At 56.5% G+C, this 26,743-nt stretch overlaps 1 protein-coding gene and 1 pseudogene across 1 annotated transcript; both read left to right on the forward strand.

Moving 5' to 3' along the window:
- Positions 1-26,743, forward strand: part of LOC137466938 (zinc finger protein 850-like) — a 466,234-nt pseudogene that overhangs the window by 232,931 nt on the left and 206,560 nt on the right.
- On the forward strand, positions 9,603-11,245 carry LOC137466946 (maestro heat-like repeat family member 5). The gene is made up of 3 exons (XM_068178544.1): positions 9,603-10,063; positions 10,231-10,332; positions 10,698-11,245. The coding sequence occupies exons 1-3, from the start codon at positions 9,875-9,877 to the stop codon at positions 10,809-10,811; spliced, it is 405 nt and encodes a 134-aa protein (XP_068034645.1). The 5' UTR covers positions 9,603-9,874; the 3' UTR covers positions 10,812-11,245.

Consider the following 26,743-nt stretch of genomic DNA (forward strand, 5'->3'; position numbering starts at 1 on the left):
AGACGCATGAAGAATCGGGTGATCCAACCAGCATTTAATTTTAGACGCATAAACAGCTAGGATTAACCAATCATGTATTAGATAGAGACTCTTGCACAGCAGAACTGATTCTAAATACAGGCCTCTGTACAATAAAATTGGCTTCACTTGATCATATTGATCATGGCGAGATGTCCCATTTGTGATTCTCCGCACCACAATTCCTATCTCAGACCCCAGGTCTAATGATGCATGGCGATGCATAGAATCCCTTAGACACTCTAGAAACTCAGATGGAGTCTCGGAAGGCCCCTGCTTAATAGAATACAGGACAGACCATTTTTTGGTGTTTGGGATAGCTCTCTCCACTCCCAGTGCTATCCAATCTTGATAATCTGCTAATTTCTGAAACTCTGCCGATATATTTGGATCCCATTTAGGATCCCTTGGAGAGGGAAAAATTCTCATACATCCAATCACTGGCTTTTACGGTGATCCTCTGCCAAAGCCCCTGCTGTTCTCAGGATCAGCTGCTTTTCTGTTTCAGTGAAAGTATCCAGTAATACCTGTGTGTCTCTCCAATCTGGGTTGTGTTGTTTGATAACATATTGTAAATGCTTCGCAATAAGTGTCAGGTTGCTGTGGTAATTTTTAGCAATCCTTTCCCACGCCTCTAGATCAGGGGTGGAGAATGGTACTTTAACCATCAGTCTCCCTCCTTCTGGTCCCACTGCCTCTCGCAGAGCGGCCTGTAACACTGCTTGTCTCCTGGTTCTGGACAAAACCGGACTGCCAGGAGGGGAGTGGGTTTGAGTAGATGTCCCTTCCAAGCCTGCATCCTCTTTTTTTGGAAAGTCCACCTCATCCTCATCCTCATCCTCATCCTCATCCTCATCCTCATCCTCATCCTCCCGTCTCCTAGGAGGCACTTTCAGCAAATCTATTGTATCTTGTTCTTGAGCTGCAGCACGGTAGACCTTATCTGATTTGGTACATGGCTGTCCTATGCTGCACGCTGAGCAACATTGCTTAATTTGCCCTCTATTTCCTTTGTTTTCCTTCTCAAGGGCTAACACCAGTGGGTCTGAGGGAGCGCTGAGCCCACAGTGCCTCTCCCATTCCAGATGATTTCGTAAGGCAAGAAACATATCAGCATAAGAGACCTCATCCTACTTCCTTCCTGTCTTAAAAACCGCATTAACTGCAACAAGGTATTACAATCTAAAGTTCCTGCCGGTGGCCACTTGGCTCAATCTTCCAGCCTGTATAATGGCCACCACCGCATGCAGTGTTGGATTAAATCTTGTTCTCCAATCCCCCCCTACTGGTGACTTCTTTCCAGTGGGTTAAGATACACCCTAAAGAGCTAGCTCGGGGTAACTTCTTTGCTCTGGTGCGTTCCCATTATCTCCTTCTCCTTCTCACTTCCACCCAAAACTCTCTTCACAAAGCCTCACAGTCCTTTCCCAATTCTCCTCCCACGTGCAACCCCAGGTTACAGGTACCAGATGTGATTTTCCACACACAAGCTTTAAAATCTGAGGTTCAAAATGGGCTCAATTAGGAAACATCCATCCACACTCAGAGCATATGCCCCGCCGCCTGCTGAACAGCAATACCAACGCTTCTCACAAACTCCGCACTGCAATAGTGCCCATGGAGGGTGCCAGTCTCTCGAGGTGCCCAAGGCTCCCAAGAATTGCCCACAAAGGCAGGCTATTCCACTTACTCCTTCGTGAATTTCTAAATTCTCCACAGTGGGTTGCTTCCAATCTAGAGAAACGATGTAAATTACCTTTATGTTACCATTAGCTGAGGTCCAATAAAGTCCCTCTAAATAAACCCATTCATCCCCTTTATCTATCCAGTGATTCACTGGATTTACAAACTCCCAGGGGTCAAACCCGAACCACTGAGGCAGTGGAATCCTCTCAGTTCGTCTAGCCACAGTTAAAACATGCACAATCTACACAAACACATTCAAACATGCCACGTGTCCTCACCCACACTTCTTTGCTTGCTCTGCTTCTCCCCAGCTGCCTCCCCGCAGGACGCTATCTGCCCACACAGCCTCCCAGCCGGCACCCTGGGCCTCACTTGGCCGCCTCACTAGTGGGCAGAGCCTCCCCGCCCCGCACCATGGGTACACTCACTCACTCGCCCCCTCCTTCGTATAACTGAGCCCACAAAGGCACTCACTCACACAATCACAAAAACCCACCTACATTAACCACAATGTCCAGACACCATAAGCGCACAATAGCAGTAAGTAGAATCACAGCATTAAGGTCCAGATTCACTTGACCCACCCCCAGGATCACTAGTGGTCACAGAATTGAACAGTAAATATCCCTTCCTCCTGCCGCTCTATTGGCAAATGGACCCTTCCCCCTCCCTCCGGCCATGCTTGGTTGGCGACTGCTTGCAAGCCCCAAACCTTTACTCACACAGGGACTGAGCTGTGCACCAGATGTCTCTGAGCAGCTTACCAGCAGCCCTTTTGGTCAAGGCCCCTTTTAAGCTTGATACACACTGTTTATCTCTGCACAGAGTGCCTGGAGCACGGTCAGGCAGTGCCGGGATCCCGGGTGTGGTTCTGGTCCCCACAACTGAGCAATGGCAGCCCCAGGCTCAGAGCCAGTCAGAAAGCCAACCAAGTGAGACCAGAGGGAGGGCACCCTTCCAGTTTCTCTTGGGCATGGCCGCAAAACAACCCCTGCTACTTCTTCCTCCACCAGTGTTTGGGCTGTGCTGGTGGCAGAGCCAGCCAGGTTGTGCTCTGCCTTCCAAAGCCTGTTGGGAGCGGGCATGAAAAGCTCTGCATGCACAGCGGAGAGTCCTGGAAGGTGCTGGCAACAGCTTCCTGCGGGAACAGGGCTCTGGGCTCTGGCTGGAACAGCCTGGTTTTGGTGCCGTGACCGCAGGCAGGAGTTGAGGCAGGTGAAGAGGCAGCAGGCAGCTTGTGTTTGTAGAGGGCCTGGGGCTGCCCCTCTGAACCTCCACCTGGAAACACACTTGGGAGAATATGAGCTACAGCTGGAGTGCCTGTCCTGAAAGGACCTGAAGTCATTAAGCCTTTCCAGCTTTTCTTAAGAGTGTGTTGGTGTTGCCCAAGAAAGCTTCATTTGGGGAAATGCCTTTGGAGGAAAAGGGCTTGCTTCTCAAGGAAAGTGCTTCCCAGGGAGCTCCCAGTGAGGTAGGTGCAAGGGTCCCCCTTTGGCTCTCTGTGGCAGAGTGGCAAGGGAAGGGAGAAGGCTGTGAAGAGCGGGTTTGGCATCTGCCTGGACCTGCAGAGACCAACCCAAGCACCTGCAGCAGGGTGTGTTCCCCCTTTGGACAGAGGCATGAGCAGGAGCATCTCTGTCCAGCCGTGAGCCCCAGAGCTCTCTCTGAGAGCTGTGAATTAAAAGGCCTTTACACACACACTTTTCACCTCTTCCCTGTCTGCTGTGTTTCAACTCTTGGCAATGTGCATGTGGCTCTTGCTTGGTGGAAGCTGCTGTGGCCCAGAGCCAGCACAGAGCTGGGCTGTGTGGGCCAGGCAGCGTGGAGAGTCTTGGCTGATCTTGGTGTGTCCCTGGCCTCAGAAAAGGCTGGGAAGGTTTGCCTCCCAAGGCGTCCTGCTCATTGGCTCTCCCTGTACATCCTGGAGAGAACAAGGTAGGCATTTCTGGCAGCTGGGCATCAGCAGGCCTGAGAGTGGGGGCATGTTGTGGAGCCAGCCCAGCTGAGATACCCTGAGAGGAGCCCAGTGCTCCTTGCTCCCCTCTGCTGACAAGTGAGTGTTTGTCTGGTTTTGGGATGGCCCTGGCTGTGTGAGGGGTGCTGCGTGGACACGAGACAGCCGGTCCTGTCCCGCTGGGTCCCAGCAGTGCCTCACAGCAGTCCTGCATCCACGTCAGGATGCTGGCCAAGAGAGGTCCTGGAAGCTGAGGCAGCTGATTTTAAGCTTGTGCAGGTGCCTACAGGCCAAGGCCAATGGTGTTCCCTCAGGATACAGCAGTCCTGAGGGGTCTCCCTCGTTCAAACAAATCGGCAGCCAAATGTATGGTCTACCAAAAGCCCTTTTATTGACCTGGCGGGAGGGCAGGGGTCTGCACCCACTAAAATGTTTCTCTGCCACATATAAATTTCAGTGGGTTGATGTAGGAATGTATCAAACATACCGTCCTTCTTTACACGGCTGTGGTGATTTGATAGGCAGGGGGTTAGAAATACATTGTGTCTGATTCCCAAACTTGAAGCTGATTTCCAGGCGCTGGCCAGGAGCGGTCTCGATGCCCCAAAGCAGCACAAAGTCTTCATCACAGCTTCCCTGCACAGGGCTGATTCCACACTTGCCCTTAGTTCTTCTGGTAGACTATGTCTAAAGCTTTTTGTCAGGTCACTCTTATGTCAAGTTAGGCCACCAGGTTCTTCTTATGCTAACTGGTGCTAAGTACTTAGGTATGTCTGTGCTAATTACTTGTTTACTCATGTGCATTGCTTGTGCTTACTTATGTCAAACAAAGGCCTTGTTCCATCCCCAAAGGTGCCTGAGGCCACCCGCTCCTTGTGGCACCAGTTGCTTTCCTGTGGAATGTTCTCCCTCCCCAAGGGTAAAGAGGGAGCTGGAGAAAGAGCTTGCCCGGCTGCTCTCCATCCTTTCCCAGCACTCCTGGTGAAGTGGAGAAGTCCGAGCTGAGTGCAAAGGTGCAAATGGAACAGCCGTGCACGGGAAGGCTCGGTGGGAAGGATGATCCAGGATCCATAGGCCTGGCAGCCTGAGCGTGCTCCAGGGGAAGGCCTTGGAGCAGATCCTCCTGAGTGCCATCCCACGGCACCTGCAGGGAACCAGGGCGTTTGCTGGAGGGTGGGAAAGCTCTGCGGAGGGATGGGGACAGCTGGGGCTCCTGGCGGGGTGTTGAGGGCTTCTGTGTGGGAGTCTGGGGGGGTTGGTGTTGGGGGGGTGTTGGAGAAGGAGTTGTCTGGAAGGTGAGAGGTCTAGGCTGGAATTTGAGTCAGTTTGAAGGCAGCATCTGTGCTTTGGCACAGTTTTGGTTAGGGAGGGCAGAAAGAATATCTGTGACTTTTCCTCTTCATGGTCCTGATTCTCCTGCAGGGAACAAGAGGGGAGAGCTGTACTTTACTGGCCACTTAGAAATCTGTACCAGGGGGAGGATTAGCCCTTTTGTAATCTACTCATTTCTTTGGGCTACTTTTGTACCACTGAGTGGACTCTCATTTCTTGAGAGCTTTTATTCCTTAAGAGAATTAGGATATTATCATCCCTTCCTAGAAAACCAAAGCATGGCCCTTGTTTTTTGCCCTTTTTTTGTGTAGTGTTATGTTCTGTAAAGTGACCCTCAGTGGATGAAGTTAAGGCAAATGAGTTGCTGCTTTGAGATGGGAAGCAAAATTACAAATCTTCACCTCCTCAGGCCATCCCAATTAATTTGGGAAGTTTGCAACTTTTTGGAACTACTTGAGTCGAGCAATGGGAAGTAAAGCATTCCTGAACTGAGGATTCTTACTTGCCAGATTCTTCTGTGCCTTCGCCGCTGAGGTGGTTTTGCGCTGAAGGCAATAACTTCAATGAGAAGATAATTTCAGCATGGAGTAAGAGCTTCTGACAGAGACCCAAGTGTTGCCAGCAGTTGCTCCAGGTGCTCCTGCCAACAGCCCCTGCAGGCAGGAGCGCAGCCCCCAATGCACGTGGGCTTTGGCTCCCTCTGGCACAGAAGCCCCCCACGGGCACAGGTCTCTGGGGCAGGAGACAGGCACTGGTGCTGCCAGGGCTCGGGGGTGGCAGGTCTGCTTGGGCAGGGACCCTGCCACATCTGCTGATGTCAGCGCTCCCCGGGCGCAAGGGGTCAGAGCAGCATTCCTGCCCTGGCCCACACGTTCCTCGTCTGTGTCACACGGCCACGCTTAGGATGGCCACCAGCCAGGACGTGTCCCAAGGAGGCCGTGCCAGCTTCTGTGGAAGGCCCCATGCCCTTCCCAGCGCAGCTGCGTCGGCAGCCCTGGGGCCTCCTTCTGCTGCCCTGAGCCCGCAGAGCAGGGCAGCGTTTGCTGATGGTTTGAGCCGTTCCTAAAGATCCTGTCGGGGTGTCTTAGACACTTGGGGTGAGGGATTCCTTCCAACCTGAGCCACTTTGGGTGGGCTGGGGGTGGTCCCAGGGCAGGGGGCAGTGTGTGCAGGGGCCCTTTGTGACATGGTGCAGCATGGTCACCGTGGCATGGAACGGGACAGCGTGTCCAAGGGCCCTTTGTGACACGGGGTGACATAGGAGCTGGTGGTGACAAGGCCACACCACAGTGCTCGGAGCACGCGACGGGACAGGACGGGACAGAGCGGTGCCGTGAGGAGCCCCCGCACAGCACACTTGTTCGTGTCTGACCCAGAGCTTTTCCGAGGTGCTATTCCTGCAGCTGACCTCGAGGCCAGACCACAGGACTTGGTGACCCGTGGCCTTCCCAAGGCTTCTCTTCTGCAGGTGTCCTCGAGGGCAGACCGTGGGACTTGGTGCCCCAGAGGCATCTCCCATCCCTGCCACCAGTGCCCTCGAGGCCAGACCACAATCCTTGACAGGAGTCTCCTGTCCTTGTGGCAAGGAGCCCTCGAGACCAGACTTCAGGACTTGCTGTCCTGTAGCCTTCCTGAGGCTTCTCTCTTGAAGGTGCCTTCCAGGCACGACTGCAGGCCTTGCTGACTCGGAGATTTCTGAGACATCTCTCCTGTGAGTCATCACAAATCCAGTCACTGACATGGAGCAGAGATCCCCGAGAGTGCCCAAGCTGGCCTGGGTGGAGGAAGAGGAAGAAGGCCCTGGAGCTGGCCCAGCACAGGAGACTGAAGAGGTGGTGCGGTTCAAGCCTCTGCAGGAGGGTGAGTGGCAGAGCTGGGCTGCTGGGCTGCAGGGCTGGTGGCTGCAGCCAGCTTGGCCACATCCCACCCCATTGCATCCTATTGCATCCCATCCCATCCCATCCCATCCCATCCCATCCCATCCCATCCCATCCCATCCCCTGGGGACATGCCCATGGACAGGACAGAATAGGGGCCAGGACAGACACCCCAGGACCGTGCTCCATCCCTTGGGACATCCCGGGGCTGTTCCTACCTGGGGAGCGCAGGGCTGGGCTGTGTTCTCCGGCCTCGCCCGCAGCCCCTCAGCTCAGGCTGCGCTCGCTCTTTGCCAGATGCAGCCGTGCAGCGCACACAAGAGCAGGAACGCACCCGTGGCCTCTTCCGCAGAACAGTGCAGGTACCTGCAGCCATCCCCACCTGGGCTGGGCCTGCTGTCACTGCTCAGCCGAGCACCGCGCTTGGAGCATTCTGTGGAACATCCCTGGCTTTGAGGGCCATGGCAGTGGGGTGGCAAGGGAAGCACTTCTCTGGGGAAGCTGGGGACATTCCTCCCTCTGGCAGCTTTCCAAGTCTCCCCGTGCCTTCTCCAGGTGCCTGCCATGGTGAGGTACATCCACCAGTGGCTCATGGCCAATCAGTTTGCTGAGCACAGGCTGAACAGGGCCCTGCTGGATCTCACCAATGAGCAGCCTGCTGACGTAGTAATGACGCTCCTGCGTGTGGCCCCATCCTGTGACAGGTATGGGGCCCACCTGCCCAGAGGGCTCAGGGCTCCCCAGCCCATCAGCCTATACAGCCTGTCCCAGGTGTCTGACCAACAGAGAGTTCCAGGGCCCTCTGGCTGCTCCCTTTGCCAGCCCTGGCACGTCAGCCCCCGAGCCTTCTGCCATGCTTCCTCGCTGGCCCTCAGGGACCTGTCCCCACAGGGCTGGGCTGTCTGGGTGCTGCTGGCGAGGGGCAGTGGGCAGAGGCAGGGCTGGCAGCCAGCTCAGCTCCCCGCTGCCGCCCAGGCCACGGTGCTGTGTCCCAGACTCCTCTGAGACAGAGCTCTGACCCCACAGAGCTGCTTTGACCATGTGGAAGAGCATCATGTGCTCGCCCAGGACTGCGGAGCCGGCGCAGCTGATACTCCTCGATGTGCTGGGGAGCTGGCCAGAGCACAGCACGTGCACCTCCGATGGGGACAAAACGGGTGTCTTTGTCCTGGCTGTGAGTTTCTGACACTGGCCTTTGCTGGCCCCAAGGCCACCTGTCCAGCAGCTCTGCATCCTCCTTCCCCCACTGCATCTCCCTGCCTCAGGCGCTGGGCTGAAACCTGGCCTCGGGGCAGCTTCAGGGCCACCAGGCCCGGTGCTCCCCCTGTGTCTCTCCGGGCCTCTCCCTCCCATGCTCGGGCCCTGCCACACGGACACCTCGGCACTGAGCACTGTCTCGGGCTGCTCTGTCCTTTGCAGGCAACTGTGGTGATGTGGAAGATCCTCCAGATGCCCTGTGTCCCACATGTAGTGACCGTGTATTTCCCCCGCCTCTTTGTGCATCTGCTCTTCCAAGTGTTCTTCAGCACGTTGGATGTGCCAGCGGAGGTCGATACCTTCTGGAAGGGATGCCAGCAGCAATACGGCCTTGCCACCAACCCCAACAGGTGCTCCATGCCAGTCCTCCTGTCCCTGCCAGGTGCCCAGGGCAGGAGCCAGTGCTCCCAGCGTGACCTGGGCTTTGCTCTGCATGCAGGTTTGCAGTGCGGACCCTGAAGTCCCTGCTCTGCCAAATGCAGCACGAGGATGTGGTGGTGGCAATAGAACGCAAGTGTGGCTGGGACACGCTGCTGTGTGCTGACACCCACCACTATGCCGTGGGTCTGCTGGCCAGGTGAGACCCCCTTCTCCCCACTGCCTCTGACATTTGTGCTCAGTGCCCAGGGTGCCCCACACAGTCCCCGTGGTCGTGGGCCAGAGGGCCTTGTCACCGAGGAACAGCCAAGCCGACTGGAAAAGGCTGGGAGAGGAGGGGGCCCACAAGGAGCCACCTCCCAAATAGCCCAGGGCCCTTACAGGATGCTGGGGAAAGGCCAGACCTCTGTGAGTCAGTCCTGGGAGAGGTTTGTCCCCCGGCCCAAAGTCTTGGTTTCTTTTTCTCCTGCCAGGGAGATGTCCTGTGTCTCCATCCCCTTGTGCTCAAGGATCGCTCGCGACCTGCTCCGGCTGCTCAGCACACAGGAGCCACGCTGGGAACTGCCCGCCCTGGCGTTCCTTGTGGAGGTGAGCCTGATGGCCAGCGCTGCCTCGCTCAGCTGCCTCCCAGCTCTCTGCCCTCTCGTAGCCGCAACTGCCTGGGACGGTGCCCGCGCCCTGCGCTGCTGCCTGGGCCCAGCCCTGTGCTGTTCCGGGCTCTTGCCGGCCAGGTCCCCTGTCACTGCCCTGTGCCTTTCAGGTTCTTGAGTGCCTGAACTTGAGTGAACGCGGTGCTAAGAGAATCCTGCAAATCTTGTCAAGGCACCTGCGGAGCGAGTGCAGGGAGAGGCGTCGCCTGGCGCTCAGGGCCCTTCTTGTGCTCATCGATGATCCCTTGATGGTGAGAAGGGGGCAGCGGCTGAGGCTGCGCTTGGGAATGCAGTCGCTTGGGCTTGGCTGGGCTTTGGGCGCTGGGGCAGCTGCTCCCAGCTCTCCTGCCTCCTGGTTCAACTGCCCAAGTGCTTCGGAACAGCCCTTTGGCCCCTAGGCCCTGCGGCAGCAGGATGGCGTTTCACAAACTTGTGTTCTGCACAGAGCGAAAAAATGTGGAGCCTGACTGAAAGTCTTGTGGAGCTCCTGTGGGACGCAGATGGAGAGATAGTCAGCATGACAGTCAGGCTCCTCAGCTTTATCTTCTGGGACAAGGCCATGCTGATACCCAGCCCCATCGCACTGCAGCTGGTTGAGGCGCTCCTGCCACTCTTTGACCACGTAAGGCTCGCTGCCCCCAGCCACGGCCACTGACTGCTGCCTGGACACTTTGTGCCCTGTGGATTTGCAGGCCTGAGCCAAGCTGAGCCCCGTGCAGCCGATGCTGAGGTCTTTTTTTCTTCCTTTCATACAGGACAATAGCCATGTGCAGCTGCTCTCCATACTGCTCTTCCAAACATTGGTGTCTCTTCCACTGGAAAAGGAAGAGAAGGCCCTGAAGACACACGTGCGCCAGAGCCTGCTGCCACTCTTCTTCCACTGCCATGATGAGAATCAGCATGTGGCACAGGTGAGGACTCATGGGCTGCTGCTGTCCCCCTGGGAGGGGGCTCAGCTGCCTCCTGCCCTAGCGCCTCGTGGGCTGCAGCCTCCTCCAGGCCTTGGCACAGGGACACAGGGACACAGGTCCTGCGCCCTGGGCTGTGGGGCCATCTCCGCATCTCTGCTGCTCTCCAGGTTTCTCAGGAAACGCTGCTTTGTGTGGCTGAGTTCCTGAAGAGGAGGGATCTTCAAAAACTGGTGAAGAACAAGAAGCTGTGGAAGTTCACCGAGTGCCTGGTAAGGACGGCCTGGAAGTGCCAGCCTCAGGCTGGAGAAGCCCCCTGAGCGCGGTGCTCAGTGTGTGGGCTGGCAGCTGTGCCCCTGCCCGCTGCTGCACCCAGAGGCTGCGCGGGCTCTTCTCCAGGCTCCCGTGGGCCCGAGCCGGGGCCGATGGAGCCCCGGCCCGGCGGGGCCGCGGGGCGGGGCGGCGCCGCGGCTCCCGGGGCAGCAGCCGCCCCTCTGCCCCCTCCAGAGCCCGGCGCCCGCGGCTGCTGGCCGCGCCTCAGGGCTGTGCGGGCAGGGGAGGCCGGGGCTGGGCGCAGGGAGCGCCCGGCACAGGGGCTGAGCCCGCGCCAACCCTTCCCTCCTGCCGCTCTCTGCAGCTGGCCGACGACAGGAGCCGAGCGGCCGAGCACCTGCGCCGGGCCCTGCAGTACCTGGACAGCCCGCAGCAGTCCCTGCGAGAGGAGGCCATCAGGTTCATCGGTGAGCCGTGAGCCCGGGCTCCCCTTCCCTCCCCGCCCCGCCGCAGCTCGGCCCCAGCCCCGGCTGCTGCCCCGGCAGCGCCATCCGGGCCCGGCGCCGTGGAGCCCCGCCTGGCCTCGGCGCTGCTGCCGCCCTCTCGCAGCCGTGCCCTGGGCCGGCAGCGTGCGGCAAGGGCCCGGGCTGAGCCCTGCCGGGCCAGGAGGCCGTGTGGCCACAGGGCTGGCAGCGCCGCTGGCAGGGAGCTGTGCCGCTGGGCCGTGACAGGCTCTGTGTTCACAGGGATGGCCGGGCAGCACCTCAGGGGGAAGAAGGAAGAGCTCCAGCTCATCTGTGAGGGTGAGTGAGGGCAGCGGGCTGTCAGCGGGGGCTGGCGGGGGAGCTGCAAGCCCTGCCCCGGCTGCCGAGGGCTCTGCTCCCTGTGCGGACGAGGGGCGGTGTGGGCAGAGCACACAGAGACGTCAGGGCCACCTGGGGGATTCGTGGCCAGCAGCTTCGGGCTGATCCTGTTGGTCCCTGCTCCCTGCTGGCCATGGCTAGAGCCAGCTGGCACGGCCCTGGAACGGGGGTCTCCTCGGGTCCCCTCAGATCCGGGAACTGACCATGGCTCTGTTCCTCTCTCTTTCAGCCCTTGAAGGCATGGCAGATGACATCAGCGTCGCCGTCGGAAGCCTGGCAATTCAAACACTGTACGTCCTCCAGGCAGTAGAGAGAGCTCGATATTCCATCTTCGACAGCCTGCGTGATCAGCTCCACAGGGCATGGAGGACACGGCCTCGTCTCTCAGGGCTCGGCTGGCTGCACTGCTGGAGCTCTGCAGAGAACTGATCCCAGAAGCTCTGTCTGCTGGGGTCACCTGAGCCAGAAGCAATGTTTCATTTGTTCAACATTGTTCTTTCCTTATTTTCCTTTTTCCTTAGCATAAAAATGTAGGATATGTTGTAATAGACAGACTCCCAGGATCTTTCATTTGCTGCCCAGGGTCTGCAGAGCACAGGGGTAGAGGGAAAAACGGGTCCTTGTGCTCAGCAAGCGGCCCAGGCCAGCAGTGGGGAAGGGAAAAGTAGCCCCTTGGCCTTTGCTGGTTCTGCTGAAGCCTTTGTGCTGGCGACAGAGTGGCTGTGCAGGGCTGGAGCTGCGGGGATCCCTGTCAGACCGGTGCCTGGAGATGGCCACAAGCCCTCTCCCAGCCAGGAAGCGCCATCTGTGTCCTCCTGCCCGTGTGTTGCTGGCTGCACACCCGGGCAATGTGTAGATGCAATGATTTCTGTTGCACGTCCTGACCAGTATAAAGTAACGCCTTTGATTCTCTAACCCTGAATTTGCTGTTGGAGATGTTTCATTTTCACACAGTTTCAGTGACAAAGGGACCCCCCCGACTGAAGATGGGATCCTCAAAGCTCACCCCCCCTCCCAGATGGGAGGAGAAAACAGCCTTGGCCCTTTGCTGGAGGGGGGCACCCAGTAATCAGTGGAGGCTCCAAAATCAGCCCCCAGTCCCCTCCCCACTTCTAAAGACATAGAACACGTTGCCCCCCAGCCCTCCCGTATACCCTCTCATTCCAAAATGCTCCCACACCCCCAAGATGCCCTGAAGCTCCCCCAGCCACTATAGTCCCTGCAAAGCCCCCCGAGAAATTGCCCCGGACCCCCTGATACCCCTTCCCACTTCCAAACACATAGAGCCAGTCATGACACAGCTCTCCAAAACCCTCCAACCTCCCCTTTCCCCAAATTCCCCCAGCACTTCCAGATCCTCCAGGCCCCTTGGCCCTGTAGCCTCTTGAAAATCCCACCAGCCCACCCTAGGATGCCCCGAGCCCCCCCTGCACCTCCAGACACGTAGAGCCAGTCATCCAGCAGTGCAGCTGCATGGCTGAGGGGGCTGCAGGGGCTGTTTTGGGGGTGCAGCTGCTGCCAGCCTCCCCTGCAAAGGCTGAAGCTCCGCAGGTCTTTGGTCAGGATGCCCTGGCCAGCTCCCACCTGAAGACCACCAGCGTGTCCCCTCAGGCCATGGCCGTGTGTGAGTGAAATTGCAGGGGGGCAGGGGGGAGAATAAGGGTTTGTTTGAGGTCAGGGAATGTGATATGGGGCTTGGGGGGGCTTTGGGGAAGTTATGGGCAGCTGGGGTGGGGTCTTTGGGGGAGTTACAGACAGCTGCGGGGTTGAAACAGGGGTTGGGAGGTCTCTGGGGCGTTTCCAGGGGCTGACAGGAGGGTTTGGGGGAGCTCTGGCGATGTTCCGGAAGTCTGGGGGACGTGACATGGGAGTTTGGGCTTTAAATCTGCCCTGGGTGAAGAACTTAATATTTATAATCCTGTTAGAAATGAACAGGCTTTTTGACACAATTAAATGGGGACAAAGTCTTCAAAGCAAAAAGAAACTTTGTTGCTATTTGGCACCAAAGGAGTACACAGAAGCTTGATGAGTTCAAGAGAGAAAAAGAGTTAATTTTATTTCTGACTTTGCAATATATAGAATTCTAAAAGTGGCAGTAGATTGGAGGATGAAATTGCCACTTCTGTAACCACACTGGTCAAACTAACAGTCTATTAATTTTCTCCTCCCACAAAGAAGAATGTAAAACAATCGTTATTTACATGAACAGTGCATGAGAACTTTAGTAGAAATATGTAAACATTATCAGAAGGCTAAGGAAGTTTTATGAGAACTTTAAAACTTTCAAAAGAACTATAAAAGAAAACTTAACACTTTTAAAAATGAGGGCAACAACTGTTCATTCATACCGATTCAGCCGAGCCGAATTTGCATGTCCCTCCCGAGAGCAGAACACACACACCTTCCAACAAAGTGGAAAATTTTCGGGCATTTCCCGGCTGGGGCAGTCCCCGTCCCCTTTCCCATTGGCTCGGTACTGGGGCACTTCCATTCTCTCCTGACCACCTGCTTTTCTGTCTACTCCCCCATCATCTGAATTCCTTTTTAGTCAGGGCTTCAACCCCGCCCCTCTCCAGCAACACCCAACAAACCAACCAGAACATATCCAAACCACAAACAACAACACATAGAACCAACAGCTTTCATTCTTTAGCTGAATAATCTTTTGGCTTCAGCAAAATGTCACCTCGTCTCTCACAACCCTATAAAGTCTTTGTTCTTCTTCCCTAAGTTCAGGAGTTTAGCATGGCCTTGGCTGAGGAGCAGTCCATGTCAATCAGTAAAGCTCACTAAAAATATCAATTGATTTAGCTAGTTGAAATGATCGTGGATCGTGTGTTTTATAGAGGGCACGTAATGAGGGGGACATGATGGGCAGATCGGGAAGTCCCGAGTACCTTCCAAGTAGCTCAGCCAAGGGGGAAAGGGAATGAAAGAAAATGCAGTCGGGAAAAAAGAAAAGAAGGCTACTTGATCCAAGTGATTGGGAGACTGCGTTGGAAACACGCCTGATGCACGCTCTCCCTTTATGCCAATCAAGGGACTTTTACAGGACTCCTCTGTCTCCTTTCTGCACACCACCCTCTAGCCACGTAAATTTGACGCTCTGAGAGCTGTCAGACCTTCACCAGAAGCTGTCAGACATTCACCAGGAGCTGTCAGACCTTCAAAGGAGCTCTCCGACCTTCAGCAGGAGCTGTCAGACCTTCACTAGGAGCTGTCACACCTTCACCTGGAGCTGTCACAGCTTCGGCAGGAGCTGTCAGACCTTCACCAAGACCTGTCACACCTCCAGCAGGGGCTGTCACGCCTTCACCAGGAGATGTCAGACCTTCACCAGAAGCTATCACACCTTCAGCAGGAGCTCTCTGACCTTCAGGAGGAGCTATCAGACCTAAACAAGACCTGTCAGACCGACAGCAGGAGCTGTCAGAACTTCGGCAGGAGCTGTCTCAACCTCACTAGGAGTTGTCCCACCTTCACCAGGAGCTGTCACACCTTCAGCAGGAGCTGTCAGATTATCAGAAGGAGCTGTCAGACCTCCAGCAGGAGCTGTCACACCTTCAGCAGGAGCTGTCAAACATTCACCTGGAGATGTCACACTTTCACCAGGAGCTGTCACACCTTCAGCAGGAGCTGTCGAACATTCACCAGGAGGTGTCAGACCTTCAGCAGGAGCTGTCAGACCTTCACCAGGAGTTTTCACATGTTCACCAGGAGCCGTCAGAACTTCACCAGGAGCTGTCACACCTTCACCAGAAGCTGCCAGACCTTCAGAAGGAGCTGTCACACTTTCAGCAGGACCTGTCACACCTTAACCAGGAGCTGTCACACCTTCACTAGGAGCTGTCACAAATTCAGCAGGAGCTGTCAGACCTTCAGTAGGAGCTGTCAGACCTTCAGCAGGAGTTGTCAGACCTTTGGCAGGAATGGTCAGAATTTAGGAGGAGCTGTCAGACCTTCACCAGGAGCTGTCACACCTTCAGCAGAAGCTGCCAGACCTTCAAGAGGAGCTTTCAGTCTTTCACCAGGAGCTGTCACACCTTCAGAAAGAGCTGTCAGACCTTCAGCAGGAGCTGTCAGACCTTCAGTAGGAGCTGTCAGACCTTCACCAGGAGCTGTCAGACCACCAGGATGAGCCGTCACACCTTCAGAAGGAGCTGTCACAGCTTCAGCAAGAGCTGTCAGACCTCCAGCAGGAGCTGTCAGATTTTTACCAGAAGCTGTCCAACCTTCACTAGGAGGTTTCATAACTTCGCCAGGAGCTGTCAGACCTTCACTAGGAGCTGTCACACCTTCACAGGAGCTGTCAGACCTTCACCAGGAAGTGTCACACCTTCAGCAGAAGCTGTCAGATCTTCACTAGGAGCTGTCAGACCTTTGGCAGGAGCTGAAAGACCTTAACCAGGCTCATACTGGGAGTGACTGGTCTCATACCGGGTGTAGCCGCTCCCGACTTCAAGACCCCATGATGTCCCCCTAAGGCCCGCCACGGCTGATCTTTGGAGCCCTGCCAGCTCCAAATATCCCCTGCAAAAAACCCCAAACCCAGGCAGCCCCAGGATATTTGGGCCGAGCTCCCCCTCCCCGGGCACCTGCGGGATGGGGGCGATGCTCCCGGGGTGCTGCGAGCTCAGGCAGCGCCAGGGCCACGCGATTCCTTCTCTCCTCTCCTCCGGCTGCTCCCTGCTGCCGCTGCGCCTCTTCCTCCCTCACTCCTCCTCCTCCCCCGCTCCGGGATCCTGAACCGTGAGGGGAAAGGAGCGAGGAAAGGGCGGAACCGTGAGGGGAAAGGAGCGGGGCCAAGGGGACGCGCTGTCCTAAAAAAGCCCGGTTTGGTTTAAAATCACCCAAAAGGGCATCAAATGCAACCTACATCCACATGGTTCGGCCTGACATCAGCCAAATGGGATTAAAAGTATCCAAAGGGCTCTAAAATCCAAACAATGGGGTCTAAAATTGCCTCAAATGTTTTAAAAGACACATGAAATGGCTTAAAATCACCCTTAAATCCCTCAAATGCAGCTAAAATCCACCCTGAAAGTACCTGCTTTGGCCTAAAATCACCTTAATGGCTTGGTTTGACCTAAAATTGCCCAAAGAAGCAAAAAAAAACTACTTAAATGGACCCTAAATCACAAAAAAGGGACCTAAAATCATGCACACAAGATTAAGATTCACCCATATGGACCTAAAATCACCCAAAGGGATCTGAAATCCCCCTAAACCCCACCAGATTCAGCCTCAAATCAGCCACAGGGGCTGAAAATCCACCCAAAAAGGCTCGGGATCCCCGCAAGGGATCTGAAGCCCACCCTAAACCTGCCCGGTTCGGCCCAAAATCCCCCAAAGGGGCCGAGCCCGAGGCCGAGCCTGGGATCGGCTCCGGGGTCGCTCCGGGACCTCCGCGTCCGCTCCGGGCAGTTTTGGCCGCGGCCCCGGACGGGCCTGGGCGGGACCGGGAGGGACCAGGGAGGGCTCGGGAGGGGTTTGGGCATCTGGGGCTTTTTTGGGCTTTGGGGAATTGTGTTGGGAGTTTACAGGGAATTATTGGGGTTTTTGGGGAGAATTATTGGGTTTGGAGGCAGTTGGGGAATTTTGGGGAGTTTGGATTTTGAGGGGTTTTATTGGTGCTTTGAGTGAGAAGTTTTTTTCCTGGGGGTATTTGGGGCTAATTGAAATTTTTTCTGTTTTCTTTTGACTTTTGGAAGGTTTTACTGGGATTTTGTGGGATCCTCTGGAATTATTTCTGTGTTCTATTGGAATGTTTAGGGGATTTGGAGGCATTTTATTGGAATTGTTGGGGCATTTAGTGGGATTCTTTGGGGATTTGGGTTTGTTAGGAATTTTAGCGGGGATTTTACGGGGGGTTTTGTGGGTTTTTTTGGGTGTTGCCAAGATTTCTTTGGGTCTCGTGAGGATTTTGTGGGGCTTGTTGTGGTTTTGGAGACATTTTTGGGGGGATTTGTGGGGTTTAATTGGGATTTTGTGGGCTTTTATTGGGATTCGAGGGTGTTCTAATGGGAATTTGTGAGATTTAATTGCAATTTCATGGGGTTTATTGGGAGTTTCAGGGGTTTAAACCAGATGTTGGTGCCTCTCAGCCCTTCCCCTACACCCTGGGACAACTCCAAAGCCCCCCAAAATTCCACTAAAACCCACCAAAATCCCCCAAAAATCCCAATAAAACCCTCCAAAACCCCAAAGAATCCAACAAAATCACAGTGAAACCCACCAAAATTAAAAAAAAAACTCCCAAAAATTTCAGTAAACCCCCCCCCCAAAAAAAACCCCAAAAAACCCTAAAAAAATCATCGAAATCCTCAATTCCACAAAACCCTGCAAAGTCCCATAACCCCCCAAAGCCAGTAATTCTCTCTAAAATCCAGTAATTCCCCCTAAGCTACCAACAAAATCTCCCAACGCCCAAAAATGCTGCCAAAATCCCCCCAAAATCCCCCCAGAGCCCCCAGACTCACCGGGGGCTGTCCTGGATCAGGGGGCACCGGCCGGTGGAACAGAAGCCACTTCAGGGGGCCCGCGGAGCTTTTTGGGGAGGGGGCACCATGGGAGACCCCCCAAAAACGGGGGAGGGGAAACCCTGTGGTATCACCTCCCCTTAAACCCCCTTCCCCGGTTCAGGAATAGCCAAACTCAAGAAAATGTAAACCAGGCTTGACTTTCCAGAAATTATTTTTGGCCGGGTTTAGCTGCATCCTCCAGGCTCAGGATCACCGGTGTATTTGCAGGTTTTGCTCTGCATCATCAGCCTGCCCAGACTCTGCTCGGTGTTTCACAAATGGAGAAGACAATGGATATTGTGCCAAGCTTCCTTGCAAACAGCAACACCTGCATCAGCATGACAGAAAAGGAGAAAATAAAGAAAGAAAATATTCACCGGTAAGAACAGAGCCAGTGTCCCACCATCTTCCCCTCCACTGTTATTACAGAGGCAAACCTGGGCCTAAAGCTTCCACCTCTCAGTTCCTGATGCTGTTTGACTTCAGCCTTGACTCCCCCTGATCTACCTGACTGCCGTCCAAGTGGGGCTGGGGATGCTCAGCCTGGAAAGAGGAGACACTGGGGAGGCCTCAGTGCAGCTCTGCAGGACTGGAAGGGTCCCACAGGAAAGACGGGGACAGTGTTCAGCCGGGCCCGTGGCAACAGGACAAGGGGGGATGGCTTTCAACTGCAGGAGGCTGATTGAAGTTGGATCTGAGGGAGCTGCTCTTTTACACGGAGGCTGCTGAGGCACTGGCCCAGGCTGTGGATGCCCCATCCTTGGCAACAGGGCTGTGAGCAGCATGGGCTGGGGAAGATTGCTCAGCTCGGAACAAGATGCTCTTTAGATCCACTGTGATGTCACAGATGTGATGTTCCAGCAGGAACTTCCAGCGTCCAGCAAAGAGCACAACACAACCACTGGCCCTTGTGTCAGCCCACCCTGTGCCAGCCCTCGTGCCAGCTCACCCTTCACCATGCTCCCTGTCACTCTTCTCGTCACCTGTGCCCTGATACTCCCATCAGTCCTGAAAGCTCTCTGTTGCCTGGATTTTGTCATCCGTCCCTGCAGGATGCTCACATTTGTCCTGAGGAAGGTACGGTGCCATTCCATGGAGGTGGACACCCCCCAGCTGCCCGGCTGGGCTGGAGTTCTGTGGGGATGGGGTGGGACAGGGACCCCACTCTGAGGTGTTGCTACCTCTGCAGGCTGTCACCGAGAGAGAGGACGAGATGGAGGTGGACATGCAGGCTGATAGAGAGGAGGACATGGAAGTGGATGGGGAAGAGAGTGGAGACGATGCGATGGTGGTGGACATGGAGATTGATACAGAGGAGAAGATGGAAGTGGATGGAGAAGAGAGTGGAGAGGAAGAGATGGAGGTGGACATGCAGATGGATACAGAGGAGGAGATGGAAGTGGATGGAGAAGAGACTGGAGAGGAAGAGATGGAGGTAGATGTGGAAGAGGAGATGGATGTGGAAATGGAAGAGTACCTTGAGGACATAGACATTGATGAGAAAGATGAGGAAGAGGCCATGATCTTGGGATGAAGAGCAATACCAGCAGCAGGACAGGCATGTGGTCCCCACAGGCAGAGCGGGTCCCCTGCTGCCAGGCTGGGACTGGGCTGGGTGGTCCCTGCTCAGGGATGTGGGACCCGGTGCATTGGGTTCTGGTGGCCATCCCCAGCCTGTGCTGCGCTTGCTGGGCCAGCCTGGGGGCACATGGAAGAGCCGTCTCTGCCTGATTGGAGTGACTGTGCCTCTTGCTTTTCCTCAAGGATGATGGAGATCCCGGACAGAGATGCCACCCTTTTGCATGTACATCATAGAGTTTGTTGTTGTCTTTAGGCTATAGGTTTTAGGGCTTCTTTTTGTCTTCTGTAAATACGTTTCATAGACTTTTGTTAGATATGTTCTTGGGTATATATGTTCCATAGATAGTTGTTGTTACAAATATTCTTACAATGTAAATGTGTTCTGTGTTTTCTTTGCTGTTTTTCTGAAAATAAACAAGCTTTATTTTTCACACCCCAGTTCTCTTTCCATTTGCTTAAGGCACAGGTAGCATTTGCAAAGTTGTGGTTTCCGCTTGCTCCAGGTTCCCAGGGCTGGAGGTCGGTGGGGAGCTGGCACAGCCACAACCATGTGCTGCTACCCAAACCAGGGTAAGCTGGACCGCATGGTGTCGCTTAACGAGGTTTCTAGAGCAGCACACAAAAATTAGGTTCCTCAAGAACTGTTATTCCCTTTTCCTCTCGACGCCCTTGTGCTGCAGGTTGGGCACCAAAATCTGTCTTGGTTTGAAAAGACAGGTGTCTGCTAAGGAAGGCAGGAGCCTTCCTGGAAATGGAAAATGCAAACCCCCTCCCTCCAAATTATTATAATTTTGAAATCAAAAGGCTCTCAGGCAAAGATATGGGAATAGGTATAACAGTTCTTTACTAGGAAAATTTAAAAGATAACTGCAATAATACAAACAAACAAAAAAACCAAACTGCTGACAGAGTCAGAACACGACCTAACACCCTGTGGGTCAGGGTGTTGGTAGCAGCACCCGCAAACCCAGCTGGGGGAGCAGAGGTTTGGGGGGAACAATGGGAAGGGGGTGGGAGAGGGGGCACAGGGGGAGGTGGGACTCACTGAGGCTCCCCCAGGTCACCCCAGGACCCCCAGGCCCCGTCCCAGCCCCCCCAGTTCCCTCCACAGCCCCGGCTGAGGGGGGCTCAGCCCAGGAGCCGCCGTCATTCGGGGCTCCCCCGAGGGCAGCCGCCAACGGGAGAGCTCCCGGCTCGGAGAGGCCCCCAGCAGAGGAGGGGATCTTGTCCCTCCTCGAGTGCCCTGAAGGGTCTTCAGGCCCCTCTGAAGAGGAGTTTTTCTCTTTTTAGGGATGTTTGGGGGGACCTCACCCCTCCAAGGGTCTTTTTTTCCTCCCCATTTTCAGGTGTTTGTGGGGCCACAGCCCCACAAGCCCCTTTTCAGGGATGATCATGACAGCTTTAAGTGACATTTTTCTGGGGGACTCACTCCAAGCCGCTGTAGGGGATGTTTTGCCCCCCAGGGTGGATTTTTGGGGTTTAAGGGCCCCCACTCTGGTCGGGTCCCACTCTAACTCCCCTGAAGAGGCCAACACCACTCCTGCTGATTCCGGCAACGGAGCCCGGGGAGGGTTGGGACTCCTGGGAGGATTTAGGGGTACCTGGGAGGGTTTGGGGGTCCCAGGAGGGTTTGGGAGTCCTGAGAGGATCTGGGGGTTCCCGGGTGATGCCGATGATGGTGATGGGGACCCCGTGCTGGGTATAAACTTTCATGAAGAATTCCTGGGGGGGGGTTTGTCTATCTCGAGGGTTTTTAGGGTCCCGGTGGATTTTTGGGGGGTTCCCACGGGGGTTTTCAGGATTCCTGAAGGGGGGGATTGGGCAATCCCAGGGAGAAACCCAAGGCTGGTTTGGGGTACCTGCCGGTGACAGAGATGGGGACTTCCTGCCAGCTACGAACCTTCTCAGGGTTGTCTGCGGCATGCTGGCAGGTCTTGTGGGAATTTTGATGTCCTGGGAGGGTTTGGGGGGGTCTGTGTGGGGTTTTTGCGGTCTTGGGGAGATTTTGGAGGGCCCAGGGATGGTTTTGGGGTCCCGGGGAGGTCGGGGTGTCACTGGGTGTTTGGGGGTTCCCGGGAGGGTTTGGGGGTTCCTGGGTGATGCCGGTGATAGAGCTGGGACCCCGTGCCGGGTATGAACCTTCTCACTGCACACAGGCAGCGTCAGCGTGTTCAGGGAGATCCTGGGGGGCCCGGGGGTCACCCCAAAACCCAGGGGACCCCAAATGCTCAGGGACCCCCCCAAACTCCCCTCACCGCTGGATCTGCTGCAGGCAGGGGGGCACCAGCACTCGGCCCCCACCCCCACCATCACAGGGGGCTGTGGAAGAAATCTGGAGGTGCACGGACAGGTCGGGGGGACCCCCAAAGTCCTGGGAAAGGGGGAACACAGGGGAACTCCCAGGAATCCCCACAGGGGGCTTAGGGGAGATCCAGGAGGAGTTTGGGTGAGCTTAATTGTGTCACTATCGTAGGGAAAGGGGACTCCAAGCGTCCCCGGTGTCCCCATTCCCAGCAAAACGTGGGAAAACCGGGGTAGCTGGGAATAGGGGTCCCAGGTGTCCTCGGTGTTGAGGAAAGGAGGGTTTGGGCGCTGGGAAAGGTAGGAATGGGGGTCCAGGGGGTCTCTGGGTGAAGGAAAAGTGGGCTCTGGGGGTTGGGAGAGGCGGCATGGCCGGGAAAGGGGTGCGGGGGTTGCCGGTGCCAGATAAGGGGGTGCGGGGTGGAATCCCAGCCGGGAATGGGGGTGCGGGGGGGGATGGCGGCGCCCGGGAATGGGGGTTCAGGGGCCCCTCGGTGCTCCGGAATGGGCGACCAAGGAGTCCCGGTGCCGGGGGTCCCCCTCACCTCTCGCTGTCCCCCCGGGGCCCCAGGAGCGCCACCAGCCCCAGCGCTGGATCCATCGCGCTGCTCCTCCTCACTCCCAGTACGATCCCAGTATGATCCCAATAGAACTCGGTCACCCAGGAGCCGCTCCCAGTATGATCCCAGGACAGCCCAGGCACTGCCACTCCTAGCATCCCCCCCAGCCCTCTCTGCGTTCCGACCTGTCCCGGCTCCATCCCCGCCCCTCCCGCGGCTGTGGGGGCTTCGGGAGCGGGGGAGGAGGAGGAGGGAGGGAGGAAGAGGCGCAGCGGCAGCAGGGAGCAGCCGGAGGAGAGGAGAGAAGGAATCGCGTGGCCCTGGCGCTGCCTGAGCTCGCAGCACCCCGGGAGCATCGCCCCCATCCCGCAGGTGCCCGGGGAGGGGGAGCTCGGCCCAAATATCCCGGGGCTCCCTGGATTTGGGGATTTTGGGGGGATGTTTGGAACTGGCAGGGCTCCAAAGCCAAGCTGCAGCTGGCCCTCGGGGGGACATCAGGGGGTCCCCGGGAGGTGTTTTTCGGGGGTCCCGGTGGGCGGTGAGGGCAGCAGAGCCCCGTCGGGGGGACACCGGTTTTGGGGAGCCCCGGGAGAGCCGCGGCTCTTCTCCCCGGGAGAAGCCCCAGTGGGGACCCCGAGAGGGGGGGCCCCTGGCAGTGCCGGCACCCCGGCAATGGGGGGGTGCTGGGGCTGGAGGGGCGGCATGGCCGGGAAAGGGGTGCGGGGCTCCCGGGGCCGCCAGGGGCTACTCCCAGCAGGAGCCCAGTTGCTCCCAGTAATTCCCCGTTATGATACAATTTGCACAAGCACAGTCCCTGTTGCTCCCACTTTCATCCCGTGTGTTCCCAGTTGCTCCCAGTCACACCCAGTATGGGGGATGATGTGCCTGGTGTGTTCCCAGTCACTCTCAGACACTCCCAGTATTAGTCCAGTCCTTCCCAGTATGGTCCAGAGATGAGCCCAGTGTGCTCCCAGTCACTGCCAGTATGAACCAGTTGTGCCCCACATGGTTCCAATTGCTCCCTTTCACCCTCACTTTTGTTCCAGTCACTCCCAGTCTCTCCCAGTGTACCCCAGTTCCTTCCAGCATACTCCCAGTCACTCCCAGTTCCTTCCAGCATGATCCCATTTGTTCACAACCACTCCCACTCAGCCTCAGTGTAGTTGCACTCACTGCCAATATGATCCCTGTCACCCCCAGCATGATCCCAGTTGATCCCAGTAGAAGCCCAGTTGTTTCCAGTCACCCCCAGCATGCACCCAGTGACTCCCAGTTCCTCCCACTTGCTCATAGCATGATCCCAGTTGCTCCCAGTTGCTCACAGTCAAACTCAGAATGATCCCAGTCACTCCCAGTGTATCCTATTTGCGCCAGCATGGTCTCAATTGCCCGCTGCAGGCTCCTACTCTGTCCCAGTGTGATCCCAGTATGATCCCAATATGATCCCAGTCTCCCTCGGTGTGACCGCAGTCTGCCCCAGCATGGGCCCAGCTGCTCCCAGTATGATCCCAGTACGATCCCAGTATAAAAAAGTCACTCCCAGTGCTGCCATTCCTGGGATCTCCCAGCCCTCTCTGTGTTCCCCCCTCCCGGATCTCCCGAGAGGAGCCCCAAGGGCTGGCAGTCCCCTGGCAGGGTCCCCAGCAAGGCCCAGTTTGGATGTGCAGCCCCCAGTTTCCCCAGTTTGCCTCTCCTTTTGCCCGGGCCGGGTTCCCCCCGCCCCCAGCGAGTGGGAGCAGCCGAGAGCCCCGCGCTGCCCATCCCGACCTGTCCCGGCTCCATCCCCGCTCCTGCCGCGGGCTGCCAGGGCTGCGGGAACGGGGCACCAAGGGTGTCACTGCTCCTGGGGGAGGAGGAGGAGGGAGGGAAGAGGAGGCATGGGACGAATAGGAAGAGGAGGGACAAAGGAGGATCAGGAAAAGAAAAAGGAACCATGAGCTGGAGCCCTCCCTGAATTCGCAGCCCCTCTGGGACCATCACCCCCTCATCCCATGGGTGACCGGGGATGGGGAGCTCAGCCCAGATATCCTGGGGGGGTCCCTGGGTTGGGTTTTGGGGGGGATGTTTGGAGAATGAAGAACTGCAAAGCTGAGCGGAAAAGGCCCCTTGGGGGGATACTGGGGGGTCCCGGTGGCAGCTGCCGGCAGAGGCAGCAGCCTGGAGGAGCAGAGCCCTGTGTCCCCCAGAAGCCCAAAGTGGGGAGCCCAGAGAGGGGGGAGCGCCGTCATTGGCGGGACCCCAACAGCCTGGAGAGGGGCAGGGAGGACTCCTTGGAGCCCCTGCAGCCCAAAGCAGAGAGGGAGGGGAGAAGGGACCCCGGGAGCCCAAAAAGCCCTGGCATCCTGTGCCAGGAAGGTGGACAGAGCTTCAGCCAGAGCTCGGAGCTGGTGGGCCATGAGCAGGTTCACCATGGGGAGAAGCCCTACAAGTGCTTGGAGTGTGGGAAGAGCTTCAGGCAGAGCTCCCACCTGATCCAGCACCAGATGATCCACACCGGGGAATGGCCCTATGAGTGTGGGGAGTGTGGGAAGGGCTTCAGCTGCAGCTCCCACCTCGTCACCCACCAAGGCATGCACACTGGGGAGAGGCCCTATGAGTGTCCTGAGTGTCAGAAGAGGTTTCAGACCAGCTCCAGTCTCCTCAGGCACCAGCGGATTCACATGGAGGAGAGGCCTTTCCGGTGCCCTAACTGTGGGAAGGGCTTCAAACAAAAGTCCCACCTCGTCACCCACCAGCGCATCCACACCTGGGAGAGGCCCTAGGAATGTTAGGAATGTGGGATGAGCTTCAGCTGCAGATCCCACTTGATCTGCCACCAGAGGATCCACACTGGGGAACAGCCCTATGAGTGTGGGGAATGTGGGAAGAGCTTCAGCCAGAGGTCCCCCTTGTTCAGCCACCAGAGGATCCACACTGGGGAAAGACCATACAAGTGTGGGGAATGTGGGATGACCTTCAGCCAAAAGTCCCAGCTGATCATCCACCAAATGATCCACACTGTGGAGCGGCCCTATGAGTGTGCCCAGTGACAGAAGAGGTTTCTGACCAGCTCCCATTTCCTTGTACATCAGCGGATTCACACGAGGAGAGGCCCTTCCGCTGCCCCAGCTGTGGGAAGGGCTTCAAACAAAAGTCCCACCTCGTCACCCACCGGCGCATCCACACTGGGGAGAGGCCCTACGAGTGTCCCCAGTGTGGGAAGAGATTCTCCAGGAGCTCTACCTTGACCCAACACCAACAGAGGCACCGGTAAGGGAAACCCTGCAAATGCCTCAGCTGTGGGAAGAGCTTCGTGCCCTGCTCCAACTCCATCCCCCATGGGAGGACCCACTTTGGTCAGAGCCCTGGTGACCCACATTCCCAGTGATCCCTGCTGAAAAGACACCTGGAAGGTGGTCTCCACGTCCTCCTGGATCCCATAGGCACCTGGATGAACACAGAGGCAGGAACACCCATCAGGACTCTGATCTAAACTGGAAATTCATTGGGAGGAAGCGATTTCTTGACTTCACACGCCAAAAAATCTCATCCACTCTGTCCAGTTATTTCTTCTGGTGGCATCAAGCAGTGCTGCATGATCTTGGAGGTCTTTTCCATTTCAATAATTTCTTTCCTCACCCTGTCTAAACAACCAAAACTGGGGTGAAAATAAAGAAATTGAGCAAAGAGATCTAAAGCTGCACCATTTACCAGGATTTGGGGGTGAATTTGGGGTTGGTTCAATAGAATATTTGGGAGGATTTGGGTGTTCTGAAGCTATCAAAGCCAGGGGACATGTCCACAATCTCATAGGTATGCCGGCAAAAGGTGTCCACCTGAGCCCGCCTGTTCTCCAAGAATTCTAATTGTCTGTCCCAGTCCCTGGCCTGGCTCTCCCTAGCCGGGATGTTCCCCCAAAGCGCCCAAATCACTGCTGAAGTGCCCGAGCTGATCCTGGCTGTAAATGTTCCTGTCCACCAACCTCTCCTGGTCAGTGCCATGGGAGGTGGGAGTTTAGGGGCTCCTGGGGGGATTGGGAAGGGCTTCTGTCAATCCTGTGGGCATTTGTGGTGCTGGGAGGGGGCTTGGCAGGGTCTGTGAGGGAGATTTGGGTCCCTGACAGGGCTGTGTGGCTTGCAGAGAATTTGGGTGGGTCCTGGGGGAGATGGAAACGGGTTTTGGTGGTTCTTGGGGTCATTTATCTTGCAGGGAGTAGTTGGTGGTGGGGGGTCCTGGCTGGGAGCTGTGGGGTGGTTTGAGGAGTCTGGGAGTGGCTGTGGGGCTAGGAGGGCGTTTTTGGGTGGTTGTGACTCCCCCAGACTCCCAAAGCTGCCACCAGACCCCACCCTCAAGATACTGCCAGAGGTCAGTGGCTCCATGGTGGGGTTCATCGTCCTGGCTCTGCAGAAGATATGGGGGGGTCCCCGGGGCCGTGTGTGTCCCCCCAGAGCGTGTGTGACACCACCCCCCATCCCATTGTCACCCCCTTGTCCCTCCCTACAGGGCTCCAGCCCCAGCTCCTGCTCCCCCAGAGGGAATTTGGGGAGGGGGCAGGGGGGTGTGCAGCCCCCGCCGGGGGATGGCCCCGGCCCAGCCCCTTTGTTC

The sequence above is a fragment of the Anomalospiza imberbis genome, unplaced genomic scaffold, assembly GCF_031753505.1.
Source record: "Anomalospiza imberbis isolate Cuckoo-Finch-1a 21T00152 unplaced genomic scaffold, ASM3175350v1 scaffold_48, whole genome shotgun sequence".
Classification (NCBI taxonomy): Eukaryota; Metazoa; Chordata; class Aves; order Passeriformes; family Viduidae; genus Anomalospiza; species Anomalospiza imberbis.